Raw genomic sequence first — 27,916 nt, forward strand, 5'->3', positions numbered from 1 at the left:
AGTCGGTCTGTGTGCCCCCGAACCCGGGCAGTCTGCTGTTGTTTATCTGGCCTTTCTCGCAGATCAGTTCCGTGGATTCAGTTCTTCCTCCTGAAGGCCTCATGCGTCTGCATCCCTGGCTTCTGACTGTTACCAGTATCTGTTCTGTAAACCCGAGCTAACCGCTCTTTAATATTCTTCTAGAAAGTCCATCGCGCCCTGCAAACTATAGTCTCCTTCCCTCTGCTAATGTCCGCCCCATCCCCCGGGATTTCCTGCAGCTCATTGTTTTTGATTTTTATGATTAAAAGCATGAAAGCTGCCTTGCTCAGTTGTAGCCGCTCTGGGCTCATAGGAACTTTGTCATCTCGGCTCTTGGTTTCTGGGAACAAATCTCCAGAATTCTGTCCTCCTGCCTACCTCAAGACCCCAGCGCAAACCCTGACTGTGGGACCCCATGCCAGACAGGCCCTCCTGGGTCCCACTCCTTCCCCCTCCCTCACTTTAATGAACACTTTTGCTCCAGCCTAGCCAGTCTGGTGGAATCTGAGCCTTATCCCTGCACAGATGCTGCCTCCAGAATTCCTGCCTGCCTTCCAAGGCCCAGCCTCTTCCTCCTGGAAACCTCAAGGTCTCCCTGTGGCCACTCCTAGCCACTCTGCCTTTTGTGGCTCTGAGTTGACGCCAAGGGAAAACGGGGTAGAGGGGGGAATCTGACTCCGGCTGCACCTTCTCATTCCCCTCCCCCTCCCCCCACCACGGGATGTTCCTATCGTGCTTTCAGCACAGTGCAGAGTATACCTTTGCTTCTCACCAGCCAGTCTTTGGGACTCCATCCAAATCAGTTGGAATAATGGTCTTTCAAGCTGACTTAAAAGCCAGATTTTAATCTTTCTTTTTAAAGCGACCGCTCTATTTTGATATTTATAGTTCTCTGCTCTTTCTAATGCCTGGTATCAAACAGTCCTAGAGTGCTGTTGTGTAAGAATTCTTACGGAGCAGGGTGTGATAACAGTCACTGGTCAGGGCCAGGCTGCCATCTCCCCTTTTTGGTGTATAATTTAGGTCTTGGTTTCCCACTCTTTTAAGTTTGCTGGCATAATTGATATATTGCATTTGCGAATTGCACCATCAGAGTTTTACTGTGTTACTACATCATGGCAGAGCTGGTGTAATTTTGCCCCAAATATCTGTTGGTCAGAGAAGAGGGCTTACTATCATTCAGTATTGCAAAAGTAGCCCAGAAAAGCATTTTCTGGAAAGCATTTTCTGGGTTTGTGGAAGGGTAATATACCAGAATGGCTTTGCTGATGACTTTTTGTTAGAACATCTTATTATGGGTTATGGTAGAATAAATCACTAAACACCATCCTTTCCTGTGGCTATGGAGAATGCAATTTGGAAAATGTAGATATTTCATTTTATTTTGTTGGAACGTCTTACACACGTGGAAAAATGGTCTTGGTGATTGCATCAGTTGAGCTGTGATTAGCACCCCCTTTGTAACATAACTCAGGACAGGACTCTCCCCTTCCTCGACAGGAGAAAAATGAATGATGGAAACCTTCTTTTAAATAAACCATCCTATGTGGTATGTCTTGTCTCTAGGATGTTTTCATGAGCATGGAGGTAGGAGGTGAGAAGGTGGGCTGGTTGCATGGACATGGGAAAAATAGAGACTAACTGCTATCCGTTGAACACATGAGTAGTTCTAACATTCTGGGAGTCTTTCTATGTCAGTTTTGTCACCGAGGAGGACAGGAGGAGTCAGAAAATGTTGCAGGGATGAGGTAAAGGAAGACCGTCCTTCAGTGGCATTCTCCTCTTCTCAGCAGGTTGAGCATGTCACCGTGAGAGAGTAGTACATCTCGATGCAGTGTGGCCCTAAGAACGTTTATTCATGGTCCCAGAATGTTCTGGAAGCAAAGATGTCTCCGAGCCTCCAGGTTTTCCAGATGACTGCGGTGGTAGAGGCATGGGGCGCCTGGGGGATCTTCCCTCATAGCCGCTTTCATCCCACTGCTCACGCCCACGGGAGCCCATGGAGCGGGACTGGCTGGTATTTCCCTACAGACAAGACAGGAGTCAACAGACTCAGACCAGAATCACTTTGTCTTCTGTTTGTAGGCTATTTTGTTGTACGTGTTTTGGTCTTGAAAGCACTTACCAGCACTATATACAGAAACTGTGTTGAAGCAGGCCATCTCTAGGTAGTCCACAATCGTTTCTAATAAATACCCTTAAATAGCCCCAAAATGTGGATTTTAAAAGGGGGATTCATAATGTTGCTATACGTTATAATTATATGTTTGGCTCAGGCAATTATGCACATTTCTAGTAATTATGTGATTAGCGATAATTACATTAGCTATGTAAATATACAATAGTCAACTAGACATGACTTTAAACTCCAAGCATAGACAAATAGACCGCAACCATGCGCTCCATGTAAGGGATCAGTAAAGGAAGGGAGTGTGGTCAAGTTGAAGCTTAATGGAAGTTATTTGCAAGGGATAAAAATCCACATTTTCCCTTATCTGGTCATGGCTCCTCCCCTGGGGTGTCCGCTGTCTGTCAGCTAGGGATTGGGTTCCTAGAATTGCGCACATTCAGTCAGGCCCTCACTTTCTGCAGATGAAAATCAGGTTAAGTGTTTTCTTCTCTGTTGCTACTCACCTGTAAAATGCAGACTTCAGCGTTTCTTTGCACTTGATTCACCAAGCGGGCTCTCTCGCTGCAGCTGCCGGATTTCTTTTTAACTCCCTATGTTTCCACGAGCAGCGTGTCAGGGCCGCCTGCTTCCACCTGGGGTGTGGGGATGTGGTGTTTAGCTAGTGGCTGGTGCTTCTGCCCTCTCCCCCAGCACAGTGGGTCTTGCCCTCCCTCAGGTTGGCAGCACCCTGTCTCTGTCCGGGTTTGGGATCAAACCTCCTGGGTGCCCCGGAGTCCCCAGCCTGCTTTGCTCTGGGTGCATTTCATTTGGTCACAGCACCTTTGAGGAAAGGCTATCTGCTTTTGGGCTCAGTCAACACCTCACAGGAACCAGGGTTCCAACGGACCCAGGCCTAGTCTCCTTGGAATAGGTCCAAGGGCAAGCAGAGCAGTCCTGGCTTTTGCAGAGCCAGAGACCTGCACACAGTGCCCGCACGCAAATGTGGAGGCTGTCCTTGGGCTTGGGTAGGTCCCAATTACAGGGATTTGAGGGGACTACGAAACCAGAACCCCAGGATATGCTTGGCTGCCAGCTCTTTGTACCGTGACTCCTTTTTCAGAACCTACGAGGGATACACTGAAATGAGGCTCCTGTTTCTGATTGATTTACACTCAGGCCACCAAACCATGATTTTATGAACATCCTGACGTTAATGGGGCTCTTGCTCTATAACAAAGCTCAGGGTCTTTGGCATGCTTTCTGTCTCCAGGGAGGCTTCAGGTGCGCAGCCGGGTCCAGGCAAGAATTCGGCTCGGCACCACCAGCGGGGCTATGAGGTCGCGGGAGGAGGGGGGCGTGTTCTGCATATCCATGTGCACCTGCTCCGAGTGATCTCCACTCCTCCCTGTCCCTCTTGCCATGTTACTCATTGGAGGGACTGGGCTCATTACCTATGCCTCAGCGTGGGTGTGGGTACCGCGTCCTGGTGACTGCGTACACCTGTCATTTTTCCCCATCACACAGTACGTGCCTTGAGGGCAAGGAATGGCTGTCCCCATCGAGTCCTGTGCCCTGTACGGTCACACCCGTCTGGTCACTGTGTTGAAGGAACAAGCATGTGATGGAGAAAAGGACATGTCAGGAGGGACAGGGTTCTGTCAACTTGAGAAAACCATGGGCTGTCTTTGCCAGTTGATGTATTCCCTGGATTATTTCGGTGGTCTCCCCTTAATAGGGGTCGATTTCTTTGTACTTATGGACAGAGGGACAAAGAGTGAATGAAAGAAGCTTCCTGGAGGTAGGTTATTTGAGCGGGGCCCTGGTGAATGGAAATGATTAGGGCATTCTCAAAGGTGAGAGGAAGGAATTCGGGAATATTCTGAACCCCATACAGGGGAAGGGACATAAAACACAGATTGTGATGGAGTGAGGGGTGGCAGCGTCAGGGTGGGTTGAGGATTACCCGAGATGCTGAGATTTTGCAGGATTTTTGCTGTTATTGGAGGTTTTTTACAGAGAGGAAGGAAGGAAGTGGTGGTTTTCATCTAGCACCTGCCTGAGCAGACCTTGTGTGGGGAGTTGTCAGCTTTTCCTGGTAGATTTTTGTCCTGTGGCTTTTTGCCCAGGCCTGTGTCCCAGCTTAGTGTCCCAGCACACACTTTCTTCTCCCCCCACCCCCCAACCACGCCCTGAAAGAGGAGAGGACTTTTTACCCCATCATGAGTGGGAATCAAAGCTAATTTTCATAACACAGCTGTCATCTTATTTATAATCTAGTTAAGAAGTCAAGATAGGAGCAACGTGCGAGCCTTTGTTTTCCCTTTTTTAAAATGGCTAGATCTTGAGGTACATGCTGGCTGGGACTGTTTTGAGGGTGCTGATCTTGGAAAGGTTGGTTTGGTTACAAGGCGCCGTTTCGGGTCTGGGGTGCACTGATGATCTGAAGCCTCCGTCTTTCTACTAAGAAATGGGGAACATGCATCACGTATCCCAGGATAGTCGGTGCTGTCATTCCTTTGAGGACTGAAATGACGTCCAGACATTCTGATTTTCTCTTTGCATTCGTGAAAATGTGGATGCAGGCTGCCTTAAAACCCCACTACAGTGTCCTGTCTGCTATTTTACCAGCGCACTTGGGTCACCCAGCCCCTCTGCCTGAGATGAGCCAAGTAAGTTATTTCGATCAGGGTGCTGGGGGAACAAGACAGAAAACTTTTCAGGCAGGAAGCTGTTTTTAAACATAAACTCGAAAACACTTGACAGAAACAAAACAACCAACACAGGCTGTACACACTGAAAAGTAGGAAGCAGGATGTCCTAGGACTGTTTTTGGCACTGTTTCTGCGGGAAAACGGCGCGTAGCCCGCTGACTTCCGCAGTGTCCCCCAGGAGATGCCGCCCGTGGACGGCAGAGGTGCGGGCACTGCTGGGGCTCCGTCCTGGGATCCCGCAGGCACAGGGAAGCTTCTAGGGGGTTCTCATTCCTGCCTTCGCTTTCGGAGCTGCCATGGTCTCGTGGCCTCAAGGGCTAGAGGAGGACCAAGAAATGGAAGGCCAGCCAGCAATGCTCCAAAGCCGGGCCTGGCTGCCTCCTGAGGAGGGGCGAGCGTCAATGGCCACCAGGCGGGCCGGAAACAGCACAGCTGTTGAGGGATGGGCAGGCAGACCGGGGCCCTTCAGGTGAGTCCAGACTTTAGATTGGCCGACTCCACCTCCTACCTGATATATACGGAATTCATTTATGAACAAATGTGAGGCTAGCCTTCCATTTCCCATTTTCTTCAGGCAGTTTCCTGGGTCACCGTAGTGGTTGGAACATGAAATGCTTATTGGTGGTTCGCCCAAGGACTGCTCCGTGGAAGGGCTGGCTGGCTGGCTGGCTGGCTGGCCGGCCGGCCGGCCGGCCGGCCGGCCCCTCCTTGATTTTCTTCCCTGTTCTTCTGGAACCTTCTAGATCCTCTCTCAGCACTGCACAGGGAAGTGAAGAATTGGCTCGGGGAGGGTGCTGCTTATAGCCCCGGGGGTTATTCTGTATGGTCAGCTTTCGCTTGGGTTCATTTCATCTGCAAGAGAATTTGGCTTGTGTCTCTCTGTTTTCAGAAGATGGCTTTTTTTTACTCGATGAAATTTTCTGTAGTGAAACTCTTTCCAGGATTAAAGAGTTAAGTCTGTGAGACTCATTGCTCTTTCAGAAATTGGTCCCATCTTGCTTTATTTAGTCAACATGAGATTTTCAGAAAAGTGGCTCTTTCTAAAAGACTGCAATGTGCTTTAAAAAAAAAAAAATCTGCCAGAGTGTTTAGGAAAGTGTGAGTCCAGTTACAGGTGTTTTTACCTAACACAGGAAAACATCTGTCATAATATTTGGTGCCTTGTGGAGCCGGGGCTGTGTGAGTTTGGGTGGCTTCCAAGCAGAATGGGCTGGGTGATGGCAGGGGAGACCCGGGCCTCCTCATTCTGGTGCAGAGGGTGGCGCCCACCCTGCAGCTTCTCCCCCCACTACTGCCCTGCCTCTAGCATTACACCTTCCGCTCCTTCTCAAAAACCCGTTCGTGGTTTCTTAGGAGCTATTGGGTACACATTCTTCCAGACAGTCCTGCTTCCATTGGAGAACTTGAACTGTGAACGTGATGTGCTTAAGCCAGATGAGCCCCTTGAGCTACCCCCACTGCAAAGAGATCCTGTGCACACAGCTCTCGGGGTCCATGCACCCAGGAAGGGATGTGTGTGCAACATGAGCGGGGCCCCTGAGCCCTAGAGCCACTGAATGTTATGTTTCCTTTATTACAAGATGGGAAGAAAAGGAAATGGCCAGATGGGCTGACCCGAGGCCTCGGGCAGTTTCCATCATCAGCTTTTGGCAGGGGGTCCCCGGCTCCAGCAGCAGCGCAGGGCGCCCCACTCGGAAGGCTGGCTGGCACAGTCCAAGTTCAGGAGTGACTTTCCAATACTCAAGTAGTTAATTTTGTAGGTGACCTCGTCAATACTTGGGAGTTTGGGAAAATCTTAAGCAAATAATAGGATTACTGTGTTAAACAGGTTTCCTTTTCCAGCGCCAGGGCAGAGCTACCCAGGGTCAGTGCAGGGGATTCTGGAAAGTGGAGCATTAGCTTTGGGGTTTGACCTGCGTCCCACACCCTGTTGCCGTGGGCAGGGCACCCAAGCTCCATCTCCAGCATCTGGGTGGGACATAGTCATACCTGCTTATAGAGTTGTTTATGGGCGGAGCACCTAGAACGGGGCCCTCCTGGTACAGACATTCACAGTGGTGGACATCCTCTAATAAGGAAACTGTAAGAAAGACGCGATACCAAAGATGCCTGGTTTCTGGTCACCTCTGAAGGGTAAGGACTGCGGTTGTCCATCCTGCCCAGCCAGACACGTTCTCTGGCAAGTGGTGGAGGAAGAGGTGACAATGGGGTGCATTCCCTACTGAGAGGCCTAACAGGCCCTTTTGGCCCCAAAACCCAAGACTGAAGGGGAAGAGGTGACGAGGTAGATGTGGGCAGAAGCTGCTCAAGAGTGTCTGCTGACGGCTGACTTTGTCTCGCCTGACCCACAAGTTTGTGTTCTGGGCTCCTTCTGAGAAGGGGCCCCAGTGAGACGCCGCATCCTCCCCGGCCCGCTCCTTTCCAGAGGGGGGGAAGCTCTGAGCGGCGCCCAGAGGAGGGGACAACATGCACGAGATGGGCCGGGCCAGCCGCTCCGGGGACGGATCAGCTGTAACCAGATAGCCTTGTTTCCATTTGGTTTGGGGCTCTGTAACATCCTCCTGTCTGTATCTTCTAAGTGAGCACATCCTCCAGCTGCTGGTGAGACGCGGAACTGCTGTCTTGGTGTGGCCAGGCCCATTCCCTCGGGCCCCTGCCCAGCCAGGCCTTTCAGCCCGTGGTAGTGCTTGTACCAGCAGAGGAAATACAGAAATCGGCGCCAGCAGCCATCCTTTGTACGTGGAAACCCAGCGTTTGGCAGTGTGGCTTGTTAGTTTTTTGTTTTTTTTTCTTCCTTCCCATGCATCCCAGGAGGTGGAGGAGGATTTGGGTCTCCTCTCCGCCTGCCAGGGAATTTTTCCAGATAACTCGAGGTTTTGTTGGTATTTTAGAGTCAGAAATGGGGGCGGTGGTGTTCAGGTAACAGCCTGGGGTCCTGGGCTGCATCCCCGCCGGTTCCTCAACCGTCAGTGGGAGGCCACAGAGCTCCAGCTTTGGGGGAGTAGTGCTGATTTATAAACAGAGCTTGTCCCAAGTTGAGTATGTGTGTTCATCAGGACACAGGGAGATGGGGTGGAGCACTGGCCCCCCTGAACCTGTCTTGTATTACCATGTTCCTTCAGTTCCTGGAAATGGATTTGTACCTACTCTCCTCTCCCACAGTAAATTTTCAGTACTCAGTTCAAACAAAAGTTTTTTAGCAACTGGGATTTTTAAGTGAAAGATTCTGATTGAATCTGACACTGAGAGAGATGTGGGTGAAGACCCCACTCTTGGGTTTCACGGCTGCAGATAGGCACATGATCTCAGTTCTAAACGTTCGCACTGGACGCCGCGATCACGAGCTTTTGTTCTGTTGTGAGTTCTGTGCCTCGGGGCTCCCACGGTCGGAGGAGCAGAGCCTGTGGCTTCGTCTACAGTGTTGCTTCTCTCAGACCCTTCGATATTTATTATTAGGAAATGTTCTGTTGCTCCTGATTGGGGCGTTCCTTTATCTAGATTAAATAACTGCTGTTGTTTGCGTGACTGCACCCGAAGCCCCTAGTGAGGGAGGTAAAACTCTTAATCCATAGGAATATTGGAAAATCGTCTGCAAAATCTAAGCCGGCCTGAGCCTGCTGGAATGACGCTTTCCCTGTGAACAGATTTAAAAGGAGGCACACCTCAGTTGCAGCCGCTTCCCGGTTTTGCTTCATAATGTCGGGGTTTAGTCATTGACCTCTGTGGCGGTCTTAAAATGGTAAATTCTAGATTACACACAGAGGTGTTTTTTTGTTTGTTTATCCCTGGCAGCATGAAGGGAATCTGTGTTTTACGATAATAAAGAATCCATTTGGACTTGAGCGATGTAACTCATTTGATTGGTAACCAGAGTCCTCGGAGCATCTGGCTGCAGACCTGGCCCATTTCTCAGGGCACCTCGTGTTCTAGAATTGTGCATGAGATTTCCCTCCACCCCCATTTTATCCTGCCTGCCTATTCACATTTAATTTGTTCTTAGCCGTGTGCAATGGATTAACATTTCATCAGGGTGGATTAAGATTGAATTGACATTAAAGCGGTCTTTTCCTATTTTCCTTCTGTCACTTTTAGGCCATCTCGGGCAGGGGTGGGGGGAGGCAGTGCTCATCCCAAAAGTATCCTGGTGAGGACCACGGAGATAAGCCAGAGCTTCAGTGTGAAAGTAATTGCCAGTTGCGGGTCCGGAGGCCTGGCTGGAGCCCTCAGCCGTGTTCTTCCATCTAACGAGATGTCACATGGAACAAAAGCTTTACGGGTTTTATTTAGCTCCTAATCCCCACGCTGAGAGAGCCGAGGTCCATGTGAGCTCACCCCCCGTGAGGGAGGGGGCCCGGCAAGCCTGGCGCAGCCTCCTTTCTGGGACTGGTGCTGCCATTGGGGAGTGAGGCGAAGTTACCGTGAGTTGTGTTTTGTCTACTAATGTTTCAGGGGATTAATAATTCAGGCCGTACTTTGAAATAGAAAACCCCCAGTTGGTCTTTCCTGCCGTCTGGGAAGGGCTAGAAGGCAGCGGGTCTGTTGTGATGTGTGTAACTGAAGATTTATAGAGACCAGCATCCTCCCCTGCCTCAGCCGCCGTCCCTCCTTCCCGATGCCGGTCCCCAGCCGCCAGGTCCATATTGGCCGGTCCCAGAGCTGGGATGCAGCAGGGTGGTGCGAGGGCCCCTGGGAGGTGGCCGAGGCTCCGGCGAGGAGCAGCTCCCTGGCGGACGGCGGCACCGCAGGACCCTGGTACGAGCCGCAGGGCGCCGCCGAGCCCTACCTCTACCGGGAGGCCTTCTTCAACTCTGTCGCTGGAAGGAAGAGCCCGGTCGCCAACTTCGCCTTTTACGACAGCAGACAGGCGGTGATGTCTGGCCGAGGTGGTCTGCTGCCCCGGGATTACTACGGTGACGCGGCCGGAGCCACTCGGGCGCCCAAGGAGGCTCGCCACCCCCGCGACCCGGGACTTGGCCGGTCGCTGCCTGGTTATGGAGTGACGGGCAGCAGGATGTCGTGGGATCAGGTGCAAGGCCGCGTCCCTGCTCTGCAGGAGGCCGGGCACCTGTACCGGGATCCGGCGGGTAGAGGGATGGCTCAGGGGCCGCAGACGCAGAGCCGGGCCCCGTCGCCCACTCGGTGTGCAGGGGAGCTGGCCGTCGGCAGGTACGCCACTGAGGCCCCCGCCTACCCGGCCAGCCAGCTCTACAACGACGTCGGCGAGAGGCCCATGGATTCTGCTCTTGCCAGGCAGGCAGCCCCCACCTGCCTGGTCGTGGACCCCGCCGCAGCCAGTGCCTCGGACAGCAGCCCAGGGGTGGCCCCAGGAACCCTGAACCGCAGCTACGGGCCTGCCCGGGGCAGTGCCTCCTCTAGGGCGGCTGATGAGAATTACGAGGCGAACCTGTCCTCCTTCCAGGGACTCGGGGGCAGGAGGAGCACGCTGCCCGAGTTCCTGGCCCTCCTGCGGGCTGAGGGGGTGGCGGAGGCCACGCTGGTGGCCCTGCTACAGCAGGGCTTCGACTCCCCAGCCGTCCTGGCCACCATGGAAGACGCAGACATCAAGTGCGTTGCGCCCAACCTGGGCCAAGCCCGCGTGCTGAGCCGCCTGGCCGGCACCTGCAGGACCGAGATGCAGCTGCGCAGGCAGGGCCGGGGGGGCCCCTCGCCCCGGATGCGCTCCAGCAGCTTCAGCCATCGCGGCGAGCTCCATGGTGACTTGTCTTCGCTGGGCGCCTCGGCCTTGCAGCCCCAGCCCATGGGGCCCCTGCAGGCGCCATCCCCCCGTGCGAGAGACCTGGCTCGCCGCCCCTCCAGCGCACCATCCCAGCACCTCCTAGAGACGGCGGCCACCTACTCTGCCCCGGGGGTGGGCGCCCAAGCCCCCCACTTCCCCTCCAACTCTGGGTACAGCTCTCCTACCCCCTGCGCCCTGACGGCACAGCTGGGCCCCACATACCCCCCACAGGCCGGAGTGGCCTTAATTCACCCAGGCCCCATCCCCCCCCTTCACCCGGGCCCCAGAACCGCCTACTCCACAGCATACACGGTGCCCATGGAGCTGCTGAAGCGGGATCGCGGCGTGGCCGCGTCTCCTCTGTCCAGCCCCCATGGCAGCCCCCAGCTCTTGCGGAAGCCCAGTGTCCCCGTGGAGCCGGCCACGCTGCCGCCAGCCAGCCAGAGCCTCCGCACGCCTCAACCGCCCTACCAGAAGGTGGCCCGGCGGACGGGGGCCCCCATCATCGTGTCCACCATGCTTGCTCCGGAACCAAGTAATGAACCCTCCCTGCCCTTACTCGCTTGGGACGTTGAGGGGACAGTGCAGGCAGAGGTTTGAGCACAGGACAGCGGGTCCTCACATTTTTGCTGTTCTCTCGTCATGCCTGGAGAGACCAGACCCTACAGCCTGATGCACACACACGCTCCCACGGAGCCAGCTAGCCAATCCAATACAGGTTCTTTTGGGCGAGACAGAATTGCCGTTCAGGCTGACCCACTGGGATAGCTGCATGGCCTTCCCTTTCTCTGGTTCGGTCCCAGTTGATTAGTGACTCTCCCTTTGTGGTGATGCAACACAACTGTATTTCTGGGAGAAACCCAGAAATCGTTCAGAACAGAATGAAACCATCGGCTCACGGGGGGTGGCGTATTCTCCAGTTCACCTTCTGTGACTCTGGAGAAGGCGGGGGTATTTATCCAGGGCCTCCCACAAATTGTGCATCACTCACTTCCCACGAGAAGTGCGTTGTAGCGTGGAGACACACCTCTGAAGGGTCTGCGCACAGTATCCGAGGTTGGAACCACCGTAGACTAAAATCGGGTGTGCTTCCAGGCTTGTGTGTTAAACAAAGCAAGATGACGAAATTCCTTAGAACTCCCTGTTTCAAAGACAGACGTAGTCTCATTTTGGGAAATACAGTTGGGAATTCTGTTTACTTGTAGGTAACGATAGATTTCCAAGTTGAAGAAAGAAAGAACCGTCCTGGGTGGTTTTCTTCACAACAGAAGACAAGTTTAATTTATTACATGTGTTTCCTTGGGTATTGTGGGTAAAATTCCAGGTGGACGTTCTCTGAACAACACTTACTTTGTGTTTTCACTGTAGAATCCTTACTGACAACTTACTGACAAATCTTTACTGACGACAGTTTTTTTTTTTCTTTTCATTCTTCTTGCCACCCCAATTTAGAAAACTGAATCCCTTTCAAATGCATTTTTTTTTTTTTCTGAATAACTAGAACTCTCGGGTGGAGGGACTGGTGTGAAAAATAAGATGTACCTTTTTGAAAATACCCCCTCGCCAGCTGTGGGGGCCTGATCCTGAAACCCTGGAGGGCTGTAACTGGCTCTTCTATCACATTTGTGGGGCTGCTGACCTCGTGGCTACCAGGCGGCTGAAATGGCTAGTGTGGCTTTTTTTTAAGTTTGATCATACAATGTATTTGACTTTTTTTTTTTTTTTTTTGCCCCACCGACTTTCTCTAATCAACATCAACGTGCAGCAGGAGAAATTCAGATGGGCACGCAGAGAGCGTATGCACCTTCTCCCTCGCAAACATTCCTTCTTTGCAACCAACTAATTTGCATGGCAATGACATTTGTTGCTCCAGTAATTTCATCTGATAATGGCCGGGCTTGCAAAGCGGATCTGAAAACATATTCCTTAATTATGTGTTGCTAAGCAACGGGAGGGTTTGGTCATAATCACAGAAAGATTATCTCCTCATTGAAGTCCTGGAAAGGTTTTGCTGAAGGAGGACCTATAAAATTTCCTTATTTTCTTCTTTCTTCTCTTTATCTTGCACTGCCTTCTATACAGAAACATTCCCCGTTATTTGGGTATGGGGTTGAGGGGTATTATTTAAGTTGTTTGGAGTATGATTGTTAACACACTGTTTTGCAGACCAAAGGATATTGATTTTTGTTTCATTTGCGTGGCAGCCAGCCAGTGCCAAGGAAGCCTGCAGTCGGAAGTCTGCCAGCAAATAAATTTCTCTGTCCGGCGATCTGTCCCGTAGCGGTCATTCTCCTCGATCCTTCTGCTGCACTCAGTGTGTCATTCCGACCCTCCCCCTGAAGTGGTGTCGGGGACCCCGGGGGTAGGAACTTGGCTTCTTCTCCCAGAGCTTTCAGCCTGTAGAACTGGCATGTTGGGGGGTAGCTTCCACAGCCAGATTTGGATGTGTTGGCTCCTATCACCAAGCGCTGGGTGGTCACTTTGCCCCCAGGAGGGTAGCATTTACGCTGAAGGGAAGCACCCTGGCCCTAAAGTCTGGGAACCCGGAGCTCCCGTGGGGCAGCCCCAGCTAGCCTGTGCTGGGGGATGGCCGTCCTCAAATCCAGCTTGGCCATCACGGTCATTGACGGCACAGCCAGCATGAGCTAATGTTCATTTTGGTCTTCACCTAACTCAGAAAGGTTTCCCTCTGATCTGGAGGGGCAGGGAATGCTCGAGAATGCGACTCTTCTCTCCCTTGGGAGAGGCAATCTGTAGGTTTCCGGTGGGTTGTGTGTTTGGTTTTAAAAGCGCCTGGTTTTACTTTAACGTGCTTTGGGTGTTTTAACACCTACTTGCTTTTCTCAGTCCATGAACTGCCTGCTTCACCTTGGTTGGCTTTGTGGGTGGAAATAATAGGCTGTTTGCTAGCCCATGGACCAGGCAGTTGGGGACGGCCAGATGAAGAGGGCCCCCTGTGCAGCCCGCCAGCCCCCATGTGACGGGGGATTAGCTGCACATCGGACCTGGGTGAGCGTCGGCATCTGGTGGGCCTGCTGTCCCTTACACACTGACCTGGCTGACTGTGGCACAGGCCGCAGAACCTTCCAGCCGTGGCTGCAACCCGGCACCGCCCCCTCTCCCGCACTACATGAAGCCCTGTCTGTGACCGCGCAGCGGGGCGCATCCTGTCAACCGCAGTACTGCAACCCAGCCCATGTTTTTGTCTTCCCCAAAGACGGCAGGGCACAGCGCCTGCCACGGGTCACCGCGAACACAGCCGGCGCTCGCGGTTTCAAGTGAGAAATGCCGCGTGGCCTGCTCTGTCTGGGGGTCTGTTTCCTTCCAGGCATTTTTCTGGATGCAGTTGGATTCGTTCAGTGTTGTGATCCCTGTCTAGTAGCTGGGGCCGCTGCCCAAGGACCTTTCAGGGCACATCCAAGGCCCATTGGCGCTGGGGCTGTGGGGAGACGGGTGGTTGTCACCGTGCTCCCAGTTATCGGGGCTGGTCACGTGTGTGGTGGCATTTGATGAGGTGCCAACACATGGTGTGGGCACCTGGCCTGCTGGGTTAGGAGAGATCTCCTGTCTCCTCAGAATCAGAATGGAGGATTGGGCACATGCACACCTGGGGATTCTTTCCCTGTCCTTGGTTTTCTTGGAGGGAGCCTCTGCACGTGAGGGTCGGTCCTGGTAGGAGGACAGAGGGGCGATGCATGGGGCTTGAGGGTGAGGACTCAAACCGTCAGGTGGGAGGGAGGCTACCACGAGGCCCCAAAGGCACCCAGAGCCAGCTGATGACACCCATCCCCTGCCCGAGAGTAGAGCCAGCCTGGGAGGGGTGGAATGGGGATCTAGGGACCATGACCCTGAGCTGGCCCTGCGGGGAATCAGGGTGATGGTATCAGCCCTTCTGCTGCAGAGCCTTACTTTGGCAAAATCTTGCCCTTTGACTGAAGAGAGGTGGAGAGCAAGTAGGGCAACCCTTAACACCCCTGAACACGGAGCACAAACCGGGTGAGGCCGCCTGGGAGCTTGGCTCTGGCTCCGTGATTCCTCAGCTGTGTGCCGGGCCCCGGGTCAGACCTTCGATGGCCCACAAGTGTGTAAGACCGCGGCCTGGGGTATTGGGGTGGGGGGTGCTGCCCTGTGAAACGGGACACACATGGGGGCCTTCGGGGAGCCTGGGACAGCTGGGAATGGCTGTCTAAGGACATGGTGTACACTGGAGGGAAGGGCTGAGAGCCGAGCACAGACTCCGGAGCAGCTACCAGACTGCGGACAGACTCACAGACTGGCCTGTGAGCAGGCCAAGGGCGAGGACGCGGCCCCAGGTGGCACGAGGGAGCTAAGACGGGTGCGCACGAGTCATGGCCTGCAAGGCAGTGCTGCTTTGTGACTCCCTGGGGCATCTCCCGGCTTTTTTTTTTTTTTTTTTTTCTTTTTTTCTTGCAGATTGTTTTATACCTCCATGGCCAAGAAATTCCAGCCCCATGGGCAGGAAGGGGACTTGTCTGAGGCCACTCAGCCAAGACTTCTCTCTGGCCAGGACCCTCTTCTCTACGGTCCACCTCCCTTACATAAAGCTCGGGGAGCACCTGTGCACGTCAGAGCTGCTGATGGCTCAGGCTTCCCAAGCAAGTAAAACACCTAAAACGTGTTCCGTGCCCATAAAATTGGCAAGCACTTGATCCGTCCTTCAGGCTGACCCCTGCGCATGTGTTTGGAGTCACATGTGACTCTTTGGCTCATGTTTCTCCAAATGCAGGTGGCCCCCTCGGGGGTCACCTGCTCCTGGTCTCTGCATTCAAGGCCCCAGGTGCAGCCATTCCCCACCCTCTTAGGGCCCCCACGATCCCCACCCTCTGTTGGAGGTCACTGGACTGACCTGTCATTCCTGGCCTTCGCTGTTGACTGCTGTTTTCCCAGAGTGGGAATGATCATCTCCTACCTCTCAGTGTCCAGGAGAATTTGGACTTCGGTCGTTTTCTCCTTACCAGACTCAACTCGGAGACTGAACTTGATGTCACCTTTGTTCTTGTAGCTGTTTTTACCGGGCAGCGTGAATTTCTCCGTTCTTACTGGGTTGCTAGAAAACCCTTGCACACCGGGGAATAGGACTTCAGCCCAGGAACATAAGGTAGTTGAATGTATGCTGTGTGTCTTTTGGTGACCGTATTGTCTTCTCTGTTTCTACTTCCATGTCTGTCCAAGGAAGGTGGGAACTGAACCTGCCTCATGGGCATGTGGGGATGCAGCAAGCCTAGGAAGAGGTAACTTGAGTGTTGAGGTCATTAAACCTGCGTGGCCTTGGCCAGAGCCTGGGCCTGCTCTGGAAATGGTGCTTTTCTCATCATTATCATCTCTTGGTCACTTCTGAAGCTGGGCACAGTACTCTGGGCCGAGGGGCACTGCAGAGCTAGAGGCCAGGCCTGTCCCCCAGCTCTGGGTTTCTCAGAGCAGCCTCCTCAGACATGTTGGCTGGACACTTGGTGCTTCTGTCCATGGAGGACAGCATCCGAGTGGGCTGTGGTCGGGCAGCCTGGAGAAGACCCTGCCACCGGCTGGGTTGGAGCGCGAGGGCCACTCTGCCGGGCCTAAGTCCCATGAAAACTTAATGGGCCTTTCACAAAACTGGGTGTCTGGGGATTTGTCAACTTCTTGTACAGTGCACCCTCCACCCCCGCATTGATGGCTCAGACCCCGTCCGCAGGGGTGTGTGTCAGTGATCATTCAAGGAGTGTGGTCTGGGAATTTGGGTTTGAGAAGCCCCCACCCCTTTGGGTAAGGTGGGCTCCCTCGGCCTTCTTGGAGGGCTACAGGGTCACCACGGGGTTTCTGCCTAATGTGCCGGACACAGAGAAGGTGGTTAATGAGGTTAGTCCTGGCTGTGCTTCCTGCAGAGTTAAAGGAATTGACTCGTGTCCTCATGGGAAGACATGGAGCCGAGTCCACCCTGGGACTGGCCACCTCTGTCTGAGCTCCTGTCGCCAGACCCTCTCTCATGTGGCCTGAGCAGGCCCGAAGTTGCCCGGGACAGGTTGTTCGTGCCCTCTCTCTAGATGGGCGTTCTGTCTTCCTGTTTTAGAGAGAGTGGGGCCTCACCCACTCTCACGGGCCTTGCCTTCGAGGAGTGACCTCGCAGGCTCGGCTTTGGCTTCCAAAGAATAGTTTGTGTGTGTGGGGGTTTTTTGTTTTGTTTTGTTTTGTTTTATCTCTCTCCACCCTTAGACTCCCCCAGGGATGACTGCCTCTCCAAAGTCTTTTAAAAGAGGCAACAGTCCCAACCACACAGCATGGGCCAAATTTTTCTGGAAGTTTTTACAGAGTTAGTGGCACAAGGGGCTGAGCTGAATCCACAGTGGGGGTGAGCACTGGTAGGATTATCTACCCAAGAAAAGGGGAAGCTGATGGAGCCCTTCACCATGCTACTTTTTCACCTGACCTATGTTCTTTAACTGCATTATATCTTATGTGTAACGTTGTATAAGTGTGAGGGGTACAGCATGTTACTTTGGTATTTATATAGGCACCTCGATGGCAGATGTAGCAGTATTTATTGGGTTATGTAATTATAATACAATATCATTGTCTGTATTCATTGTCTCTGGATTACACTTGCTGCAAGTTTGCATCCTGAAACACTATCAGTCTTGTGCACGCCCCCCCCACCCCCACCCCCCAGCCTCCACTCCGGTCATTCCTTGGTAACAACCAGTTCACTCTCTAGTTTTTACAGGTTTACCCTTTTTACAGTCCACAGATAGGTGATATTGTACGTACTTGTCTTTCTCTGACCTCTCCAGCATAGCACGATGTGTTCAAGGTTCTACCCATGTTGCTGCAAATGGGAGAATATCCTCCTTTCTTGCAGCTAAATAGTATTCTGTTGTGTATGTACCTCTTGTCTTTTTCATCCATTCGTATCTTGATGGGCATTTGGGTTGTTTCCATATCTTGGCTGTTGGGAATAATGCTTTGATAAACACGAGGATGCACATACCTGTTGAGATCCTGTTTTTGTTTACTTTGGATGTGTACCTGGAAGTGGAATGGCTGGATCGTATGATAGATCTAATCTTAGTTTTTTTTGAAGAATGTCCATACTGTTTTCCACGGTGGTTGGACCAATTGACATCCCCATTAATATAGTGAACATGGTTTTCTTTTTACCACATCCTCACCAGCACCTGTTGTCCCTTGTCTTCTTGAGGATAGCCATTCTAACAGGTGTGAGTTGGTATCTTGTGATGTTGATTTGCATTTCCCTGATGAGTAGTGATGTTGAACATCTTTTCATGTATCTCTTAGCCATTTTGATCCCTATATGATCATTGCCCTACGCTGTGGTTCTCCAACTTCCAGTTGGCTTCATTGACCTCAGTGCTTGACCTGGGTCTTCATGGATCACGGAGCTCAGGAAGCAGGCAAGAAGTCTTCACTGGCTTTTGGTATCAGATATGTGCTTTGCAAATATTTTCTTCCATTTTGTGACTGTCTTTTCACATTCTTGATATTGTCTTTGAAACACAAGTTTTAATTTTGATGAAGTTCAATTTATGTACTTGTTTCCTTTGCTTGCTTTGCCCTTTGGTATCATAATCCAAGGTCATGAAGATGTATGCCTGTGTTTTCTTAGAGTTTGACCATGTTAGCTCTTACATTTAGGTGTTTGAACCATTTTGAGTCCAGTTTGTATGTGGGTGTGAGGTAGGGCTCCAGCTACATTCTACTGCATGTGGATATTCTGTTGTTCCAGCACGCATTTGTTTTTGCTTTCAGGGGAGCTGAGCTAGGTGAGGGGGCCCAGACTTGGGCGGCGGTGGAGGCACATATTATATGTATTGCATCTGGCAACTGATCATCCAAAGAAGATAGACACTGTTTAAAGAAAACCAGCATATATTAAAAGAGAAGATTTTCAGACATTTGGAGCTAATTTCTTGTCCCCAAAGTTACATGAAGCAAGAATTCTAAAGCTGTTTCATAGGCGTTTGGGGGGGGTTGTTTGTTTCTTAGATTTATGAAATAGAAATAACACTTACAGTCCGTAATTGATTAGCCCATGTTAGCAGCATAGAGCCCAACAGACATGCCGCTGTTGTGTGTTTTCCCCATTCTGAGGCTGGCTTCACAGAGAACTTTCTAGTTGTTTTTCATGTAAAGGAAAAAAACAGTCTGTTCACTTTTTCTTGCTCCCTCCACTGCTCAAGGAACAGGAAGGTACACACTGCAGTTAAATTTAGCCACATAGCGGTACGCAGTGTATGAATAAAACAACTTTTTTGCCAAATTGTTGGGAGAGCATAAAATCAAACCTGTAAACGCCCGTCCCCACTGAGAAGGTGGGCGGCTCTGGAGACGTGTTCTCCTGAGAGCAGTTGAAAATTGATCCCTGGAAGGGTTTGCCAAATGTGAGTGAAAGAACTTGTTGTTTAAACAAGATTGCTGTGGGAGGAAGGATCCTGGCAGGCTGTTTGTGCAAAGAAATGAAGGCTCAGGACGGGTACTCTGACTTCTGGGTCCCAAATGCAAGTACCTGAAGCGCTAGCAGGGCGGGGGGTTCACCAGCATTGAGAGCATCCAGGACCAAATCAGCCCAGTAAATTACAGTGTGATTGTCACCATTATGGAGCATTTGAATTCCTGAGTAATTCCTTATTAAGATGAACACTATTGAGGCTCAGAGAGGTTAGTACTCTCCCCAGGTCACACAGCAGGGCTGGGACTTGAAGCCAGCCTGTCTGACTCCGAACCTGTGATTCGTCACTGTGCCGTGATGAACCACCAAGCATAGGGCTTCAGGGTCGCATGGAAAAATCAGCAGTGGTGTCAAGCTGGGAAGAGGAAACCAGCCCAGGCTGGAAGCTGAGGTCTATGTCAGCAAGAATAGGGTAAAGTAAACTCCTTCCAGAGGAGTCCCGTGGTGCTCTGAGGCTCATTTCCCCAAGTGTGACATTGGGGTGTTGGGCTCCACTCATCCCCAGAGACCTGAGGCTTTGCTCCTGGCCCAGCTTGGTGCCCTGCCCCCTGCTCTGCTGCAGAGCCAAGCCCCTTTCCTCCTACCCTGCTGCCTTTCGGGAGAGCAAAGGAAATGAATTCTGCTGTGTGCTTAAATGGAGTGTAAATGTTCTTTGGTCCTAAGAGGATTAAGCCTCCCTCTGGGGAATGGCTCTAACACACAAGCACAGAGTTGAGTAGAGGGAGAAATAAGCATATTAAGGAAAGAGGAAACTGGGTGGGAGGCCAGAATGCAGAGCTTTCCCTGCAGTCTTGTGCCCAAGGAGGTGGGCATGTCTCTCCAGGCTTCCTAGCAACCCAAGTAAAGAGGGAAATGAGATCACTTAATTCCCACTGTGCCCAAGATGGGACTGATGAGCCCCTGGCTCTGGAGAGCGGCTGCGAGGTGTTGTTCCTGTCCAAAGAATCCGCATCAGCTCTAGATGTGCAGTTTGCATTCTCTGTTAGCTCCCCATTATGGCCCAGCCTGCCCCTCTCCGTTCAGGGGTTCCGTGACTCATGACCGCTTCCTGTGCATCGTCTTCTAATTTTTATAAAATGTTAAGATTTTCAGCGGGCCTCACGCGGTCGCAGTTGCTAAAAAGCTCACATGTGCGGGTTTGGGGCCGGCGGGGGGGGTGGGGGGGGCGGCTGCCGTGCCTGCAGCTGACCTCTGATTTCCTCTCCAGGCTGTCTGCCTCTTCCCTGGGTCAGCCCCGCCGCGGGCATGGCCAAGTCCAACAGGAAGTGGCGATCTTCCTCCGTTGAAGGGGGCTGTGCCTGTAGAGGTGGACACTGTCACCAGCTGCACCGTGTGGGCCTGGCCACTCTCCCTCCACGTACGGTGCTCAAAGCTGACCTCTCAACCCACCCAACTTCCCCACTGGGGATTTCTCTCTTAGATGCTTTTTATTTGATGGAATAACTATGACTTTGTGATGGGTTCTGGTGTTTCCCTGTGAACTGGGCTTTGAGCCTGGAACACTTTAGAAGTCATTAGGTTTTAAGGAAAAAGAAGTTACAGAGGAGAAGAGCAGGGAAGGGATATCCCACCAGCTGTTGTGCTTGGGAAAAATCAGCTTCCCGGCCACTCTGGGGCCCGAGGGCAGCCAGATAGCAAGCCCGTTACAGGGTCTTTAGCATCACTTTTCTTTTTGGTTTTAGGGCCACATGAAAAACAGAGTTAGCTGAAAGCCTTGGGCTTCTCCCATCTCCCATCCCAGCCTTGGTGGCTGTCGTAGCTAAGAAACAGGGCACTGTTTTGTTTTCATGGGCACAGGGCCTGGGCAGTGTGGTCAGAAGAATAAGCCTGGGTCCGCCAGGCTCTTGCAGGGGCCTTTCAGGAGGAAAGCACGGTGTCTGCTCCTCAGGGGCACCGACGGAGTCCGGGAGGGAAGCAGCAGCCGATGCGGTGAGCAGGAAACACCGGGCTGCCCGGCACGCGGGGGCTGCAGGCCTGTAGGGGCAGCACCGTTCACGGCTGTTCTGCGGTCACGGGGCGCCTGAGCACCTGCCTTGCTGCTTGCTGCTGCTGCCTGGCCTTTGGAAGGAAAGGCCCTTCCAGGCACCAAAAAAGAGTGCGGGGTGTCCTCAGCCTGGTCAGGGACCCACCCCTCCAAGGGCTTCCCTGGCCCCGTTACATCCCCGTCCCTGACTTGCCGTGTCCCGGACTGTGCCATAGCCCCCTGCTGGGTGCCAGGCCCCCGTAAGTGCTCCCCTGGAGAGAGGTTGGGGTGGGAGAGTCCCTGCTCTGGTGGGTTGACCGCAGCCTCCTGGGGTTCCTGTGGAGTCCTGTCAGCCCTGCGTGAGCCAGTAACACACGCCGACAGCACACAGGCCAGCAAGTAGGCGTGCAAAGCTTGCCTCTGCCAGACTCTTTTGGCAACCATCCCTTCTTTTCTCATCTTTATTTCATTTTATTTTTCTCAAACATCCCCTTCTGTTGTTGCCATAGGCACATTTTTAGAGCTTGAGAAGTACTCACATGAAACTCCCCCCCCCCCCACACACACACACGCACACACCGCCGGCAGGTAGGGCCTTTACCGGGAGTCCTGCAGGGACAGCGCCTCCCCCCTCGGCCTTGGGGACCCAGCGGGGCCTGTGCCGCCCCTCCCCAGGCTGGGGCAGGATGCCCAGGGAGGGCCCGGGAGCCAGGCCCGTGTTCCCCAGCCCCACGTCCTGGTGGCCGGGTGCTCCGGGCAGACGGGGGCACAGAGTCCAGTGTCCGACGGCTCGGGAGCAGGCTGAGCTGTGGAGAACTGTGTGCCTGGCTTGTAGCCTTTGGGGTGACTGCTGATGTTGGCACCCACACGAACCCTAGTAGCTGCTCTCCCCTCTGGGACGTGGCTCTCGCGGTGGCAAAGCCCACGTCGTAGAGAAGCAGTGACCTTATGAGTGCTGCCTGGGTTGTTTACCGTTTTGTGTGGGTCATACCACTTGTGAGGATGGTTTTGTACGTTGCCGGCGTGTTGTCCGGCGCGGTGAGTGAGCTAAATGATGAATGACCCTCAGCGCAGGAACAGGAGGTGAGCAAGGAGGTGTTCTCAGGGGCCACTCTGTAAAGCTATTCCAGGCTCGGCTAGGTTGCCCAGAGCTTCTGCCAAAGGATGTGGAACACGCCCCCCCCTCCCCAGGCTAATTGAAAGCCCAAGGAAACAGACATATGGTAACTGGTAAACACCCTACACACTCAAGAGTATTTTCTAGGAAAAATAGTTGTGTGGGGAGCTCTGGGCGGCGAATCCTCGCTTTTCTCCTCCGTCCTCTATCTTGAGGCCTGATGGCTTGACCATCTCTCCAGTTACCGTTTAGGAGTGACAGAACTGTGTCGCGTCCCCTGTCCCCCGTCTGCCCAAGGCTGGTGGTGACTGGCTGTGAGAGATCCACCACACTGAACAGCCAGGCATGGCTCTTGGTCTTGTCACTGTGGCCCTGAGCTGGTCGAAGCTCACTCCTCTGGACTCATCCTTCCCTAAGGCCTTGGGGGGAGCACTTCTTCCTTCCAAGCCTGCATGTCTGTGATGCCAGAGGTCCGTGGACTCAAGGTGCAGAGCAGCTGGGATCTGTGGGGAGGTCACCAGTAGGTTGCTTCCTGTCAGGAAGGTCTTGGAAAGCATGTGTTTGGGATGTCCAGAGGTTGATGCCTTTAGGGGCAGAGGTCAGGAGCCAAGCAGGCATTTTCTGGACCAGGTTTCTTATCAACGAGGCCCATGGGTGTATGTTGGGTCTTAGGGCACTTTGCGGAATGACCTCGTGTCCCTCAGAGTGGCCCCGGGGGGTAGGGATCAGGCACCTGCAGCTTGCTCACCGTTCTCCGGTGTTCGGACTTGTCTGGATGCATCCTTCTAGTCTCCATGGGTCTGAGGCTCTGGGGGCAACCAGCAGAAAGAGGGACTTGAGTGGGCCCCGGGCAAGGTCCTAGCTTGGAAGGTACCAAAGGAGGGGCAGGGGTGTTTCTTCTTTTGGTGCCACAAGATCATACTGGAGGACGCTTACCACGCTGAGATTCATCTCTTGGGCCACAAAATCCAGAGTGACCCCCAAGGGAAGGGTCCATCCCTGCTGTGAGAAGGGGTGAGGATTCTTGATTTGATGACCATGTGTAATTGACAAATGGCCAGTGTTGCGGTGGCGAAGAGAACTTGAAGGCCTCCCCATCTCCTAAGCTGGGATCGCCTGCCTGTCATCAGATTAGATGCGGCCCGGGCCAGGGATCTGTGGCTCTGGCCAGTGCCCAAGGCATGCTGGGAAGGTTGGGAGGTGAATTGTGACCTTGCCCGGATGGGAAGCCAGTGAGTCCTTGAACCTAGGGGGTCGGCTGTTCCCAAGCCCAGTGTCTGCCTAGACCACCTCCCTCCATCCCATCCTCCCTCCCTGCGCTCCAGGACCACCCACGTGAGACTGCCCTTTGGAGAAATCCAGAACAGGAAGCACGTTTTACCATAAACGGAAGCAGAACCTGGCATCCTTGGCCGATTTGCTGTGGAAATGCGTCCCGCAGTGGCCTGCTTGGTTTCCGGTCTTGTCCCTGTGGCCCTGAGCGGGTCGAACCTCCGTGCCCTGAGCCCATCCCTTCCCCGAGACCTTGGGGCAGGCACTTCCTCCTCCGTGCTTCTTTTGGCCGGTCAGTCAGGAGGCGCTAAGTGGTGGTGTTCAGGCCCACCCCCCGGTGGAAAGCACCTGTTTCAGGAGCTTCTTCAGGGCAGAGGGATTCACCGGAAACACAAGGCTCCCTGGGGACTGAGGGTGACAGGCACAAACCCTCAAAGCCAGGAGCGGCTCTGGAAAGGGTGCATTGAGTGCGGCCAGGCAGCGGTACCTGGGCTACCAAACAGCCCCCGGGGCCGCGTGTGACTGTCCAAGGGAAGGATTTCAAGCAAGCGATCAATGGTTCTTGGTTTTGTTGTGAAGCTCTCTTGGAAAAAGGAGAAGTTTCTGTCCCTCTTCTCTGTTCAAGGCCCCCACTGTGGTGTGGACACTGTATAGTTCAGACTGCTGACTCAGTTTCCCTGGGTTGCTCTAAGGGACCAGTTAAAGCAACCATGAATGCTTGTCTTTCTGGAGGTACAGAAGGTTCTCCTCTTCTTTGAACTGGATGATGTGGTGGGAACCACGTAGTGTAGACACCTGCTTGGCTTCCAGAAGTCAGCACACACGTGTGCACTGGGCTGACCGCAATCACCCGGCAAGCCTCGGGTGGGGAGGGGGCAATGGCCCAGGCTCCTGGGGGCCTCCTGCTTGGCCGGCTTTCTGGCCAGCTGTGACCTGAGCTACAGAGGAGGTGGCCTGAAGCCACCTCACTACGAGGGCCATGACTCATTAAGATCCCTGTTTTATTTAAGAAGCTAATCTCCTTATCCTGAGGCCACCTCTCGGGTGAACCTCCGGCCAACTGGAGAGAACACTAAAATCAGAGCTGAGGAGTGGCTTAAAACCTGGCCCCTCCATGGCACACAGCCAGCCCTGTGAGCAGTCCCCTTAGTGGGGGTCACCCCCAGCAGCTCAGAGGGCCTGGTGAGGCCGGGTCTCCCCACACTCGCTTTATTGAGAGAGAACTCAGGCCCGTACCAGTCAGCCCAGTGCCGTGTGCGAGGCGGGGCTGATGTGTGTTCACAGCCCGGTGGAAGAACACGGCCTCGGGGGGCCCGACTGCATCCGGGGTGCAGGTGCTCCCAGGGCACGGTGTCTGCGCTGAGCTCTCTTCCTACCCGGTCGTGCCACTTGTCCCTAGAGGGACTTGGGGCAGCGCCTGGAGTGGCCGGGGGTCCGCACGGGATGGCGTGGCCACTTTCTTATCTTGGAAAGTACTTCACTCCTTTTTATTCCCCAGTGGCATTTTTAAGCCAGGTTCTGTTTTGTTCCTGATTCCTGCTGTTTTTCCAGCACCTGGCCTGGGGCTAGTCCTTGCTCATGTTTGAGTTAAGTAATTTTCTGCCGGGCAAGGTCCTCAATGGCACGGTGCAGGGACACTGCGGAGCTCAGGGCAGCTGGGCCCACGCACTGCCCGCAGGCTGCTGCTCGCCCACCAGGCGCCGCCTGCACCCTCTCGCCTTCCGGGCCCCGGTGCCCGTGGAGTGAAAGGTTGAACAGCTTCCTTCCAGACAGGGGGCGCAACCTGGCACAAGGCTCCTAGGGCCCCGACCATAAGGCTTATTAGCATCAGGTGGGGGTTCTAGGGTGTGCCAAGGAAGTCCAAGAGCTGGGGGCTCATCCAGAAAGTGAAAAGACAGGAATGCTCTTTTTAAAAAGGCCACACCAGGGTCTCCACTTCCGGTGGCCGGGCCTCGGGGAGGGCCCCTCTGAGTCTGCTGGGGGCGGAGCAGTCTGGTCCTTCCCTGGGGGACGATAAAGGCGCCCTGGCCCTCCGACAGGGGCGCCTGTGATTATGAACCCCATGACTGACATGCCCACAGCTCAGCCCAGTTTGGGGCGCCGACCCTGCACAAGTCTTCTGGATCTTAAAAAACAGACAATCCGTCCTGGCAAGGCCTGGGGACCAGCTTCCAGGGGTTTCTGCAGCCTCGGCATGGGTCATGTCCATGCTGCTATCTTTGTCAGGTCGCAGGGCTCACACCCTCACACACCCGGCCTTGCCCTCGTGAGCACATCAGTTCACTCACGATGCTCAGAGTTGAATCTGGGGCCTCCTGGCTCGCAGAAGCTCTGTGCTCGGCTGTGGCAGGACAGTCTGCAGTGCCCCCCACCCGACCCCCCGTCAGCTGGGCCGGCAGGGCTTGCTCAGTGGTCCTTCCTCCCAGGTGTCTCACCGCAGGGCGCATGAGCGTGGACGGCCCAATGCCCACCCCGTGGGGTCTCGCCATGGAACCGACGCCACATTGGTTCTGCTACGTGACGTAGTTCAGAGCAAAGTCCAAGGCCAGACCATTTCCAGGGCTGGGGAAGTTCCCTCCACCGCGAGGGGGCGGCAAGGTCATGTTGGGAGGGGGCTGCGTTCAACACAGGAGGCAGGTGGCCCCGGGTGGTCCCGGAACAGTGCAGGACACAGCGGAGGCTCTCCATGGTGAAGGAGGTGGGTACAAACCAAGGCACCCGCCGTGGAGCCCAGCAGAGCAGAGGGCGGTCCTAGAGCAACAGAGGAGGTCGCAGACCCCCAGTCACGGGCCTGGAAGGGGTGGCATAGGAGGTCCAGCTGCTCACCGAGGTCTGAGCCTGGGTCGTGGGCCTTTTCTTCCTTCCCCTGCAGCCTCCCTACATCTCCTGGCTCTCTTCTGACCTTCACCTTCCTTTCCCAGTTTCTAGAGGGGATTGGCAGGCAGATGGCACCCAGCCTTGCAGGGGGGCTCGCTGGGGCATCGTGATCATCGGGGACTCGGAGGCTGAAAGTGCTGAGGTCCATTAGTGATGTCTGCCATGAGTGCAGGAAGGGAAGAGTGCGTGCGTGTTTGCATTCCTGGGGCAGGTTTGCTTTACTTTCTCCTCTTCGCTGTTGACACACCAAGGTGCATAAGGGCGCTCTGTTCCAGCCTGAGCTGAATTTTGAGATGCACTGATTTAACTTCTATGCTAGAAAAGTTGCCTTCCTCAGTCGGCCCTCGTGTTCCTGGTTGCGAAGCAGCTCGAGGAAAAGCTGTCTCTTCCGTTAGCCGGATTCCCTGTGCCCTTGGAGCTCCTGGGGGTTGCAGCAGCCTCTCATTCCTCTGCGGGCCCTGAGACCGGAGCCAGGCCCGCGTGCCAGAGCCTGTTGAGGGTGCGCAGTTGGAAAGGAGTGAGGCTGCACCCCGCTCCTGGGAGTCCGCGCCGCCGAGCAGCCCAGGAGCTACGAGCTGCTGTTGATTTCCGGAACCGACTTGACTTAGGCGTCGTCACCGCCCCTCGGGCCGAGCAGGCCTCCCCCAGCAGCCTGTCCAGGTATAAGACGAGACTCGAAAGGAGAGACCCCCTGAGAAAATGTCGGGTTCTCCTTTCGCGGTGGGGGTCACATCTGTGCACATCGCCGAGTTCTCAAAATCATCCCGCGGCCTGGGCAGGATGGGGACACCACCGAGAAATGCACGTTTGCCCAACGAAAAGGCAGACAGTGACGTGGACACAAAGATGAGGTTTCTTAACAGAAACTGTGTTTTTTTAACCTGAAAATAGTGCCACACTTAGCAACACACATTTTATTACAGTTGCTGTCTTGAAGCCACTCACTTCCGTCTTCTCCCATGTTCTTTCTCGTGAGAGGCAAGGGCAGCTGCCGTGGGCGTGGATCCTGTCCGCAGGCCTCTAGACATGGGGACGGTCACCGTGCCTTTGCTGGCTGTCCAGACCCACCTTCTGAACAAGCTCTAGCCAGCTGCGTGACACTTGTGGGCGAGACCCCGTGGCTGACAATGTAGAACAGTTTTTACTACATGGATGAACCGTATTTACAAGTAAGGGAGACCTGTCTCAACACAAGGCTCCACAGCCTTCTCCCCTAGGTGGGGTTCTGGAACCCCGTGCACTGGGGTAGATGCTGGACCCCCACACAGCGCGGACATGTCTGCAAGTTGAATGCCGAGTCTCAGATACAGGTTCATTTATGACCCAAGGTCCGCATCCGGCCCCCAGTTTGGCTCCAGTCATGGGTTTCAGCTCTAGATTGTGGGAATGCAAGCCTGTAAAATAGGCACCTTATCAGACCCTAGATCTGATTCTGTGTCTGGCCTTGTAGAAATAGGGACTGCTGAGCCCAGCCAATGAGGGTTGGTTTGTGCAGGGTTGCAGGAAGTGGCTTTTTAATTGGGGAGCACCTGCATTTAAGGAGAAGTTGTTCTTGGGGCGGGGGCAACATGATCAGATCCCCATGAAGTGGTCGTGGCTGGAGAGGCCGTAAGTGCAGACCTGAGTGTCCTTTCCCACCCCCGCCGG

At 53.8% G+C, this 27,916-nt stretch overlaps 1 protein-coding gene across 4 annotated transcripts in view; it reads left to right on the forward strand.

The window, feature by feature from the left end:
- CTBP2 (C-terminal binding protein 2) overlaps positions 1 to 27,916 on the forward strand; it is a 156,553-nt gene that overhangs the window by 110,286 nt on the left and 18,351 nt on the right. Inside the window, exon 1 of one of the 4 annotated variants that reach the window (XM_028119971.2) lies at positions 9,455 to 11,114. The exons of the other annotated variants lie outside the window; for them this stretch is intronic. Within the exon in view, the coding sequence (XP_027975772.1) occupies positions 9,455 to 11,114 (1,660 nt within the window). Of the gene's footprint in view, positions 1 to 9,454; positions 11,115 to 27,916 lie in introns of those variants that run through there. 4 annotated transcript variants of the gene reach the window in all.

The sequence above is a fragment of the Eumetopias jubatus genome, unplaced genomic scaffold (assembly GCF_037043125.1).
Source record: "Eumetopias jubatus isolate StellerSeaLion01/CBP00866 unplaced genomic scaffold, mEumJub1_p1.0 scaffold_17, whole genome shotgun sequence".
In the NCBI taxonomy this organism is placed as follows: domain Eukaryota; kingdom Metazoa; phylum Chordata; class Mammalia; order Carnivora; family Otariidae; genus Eumetopias; species Eumetopias jubatus.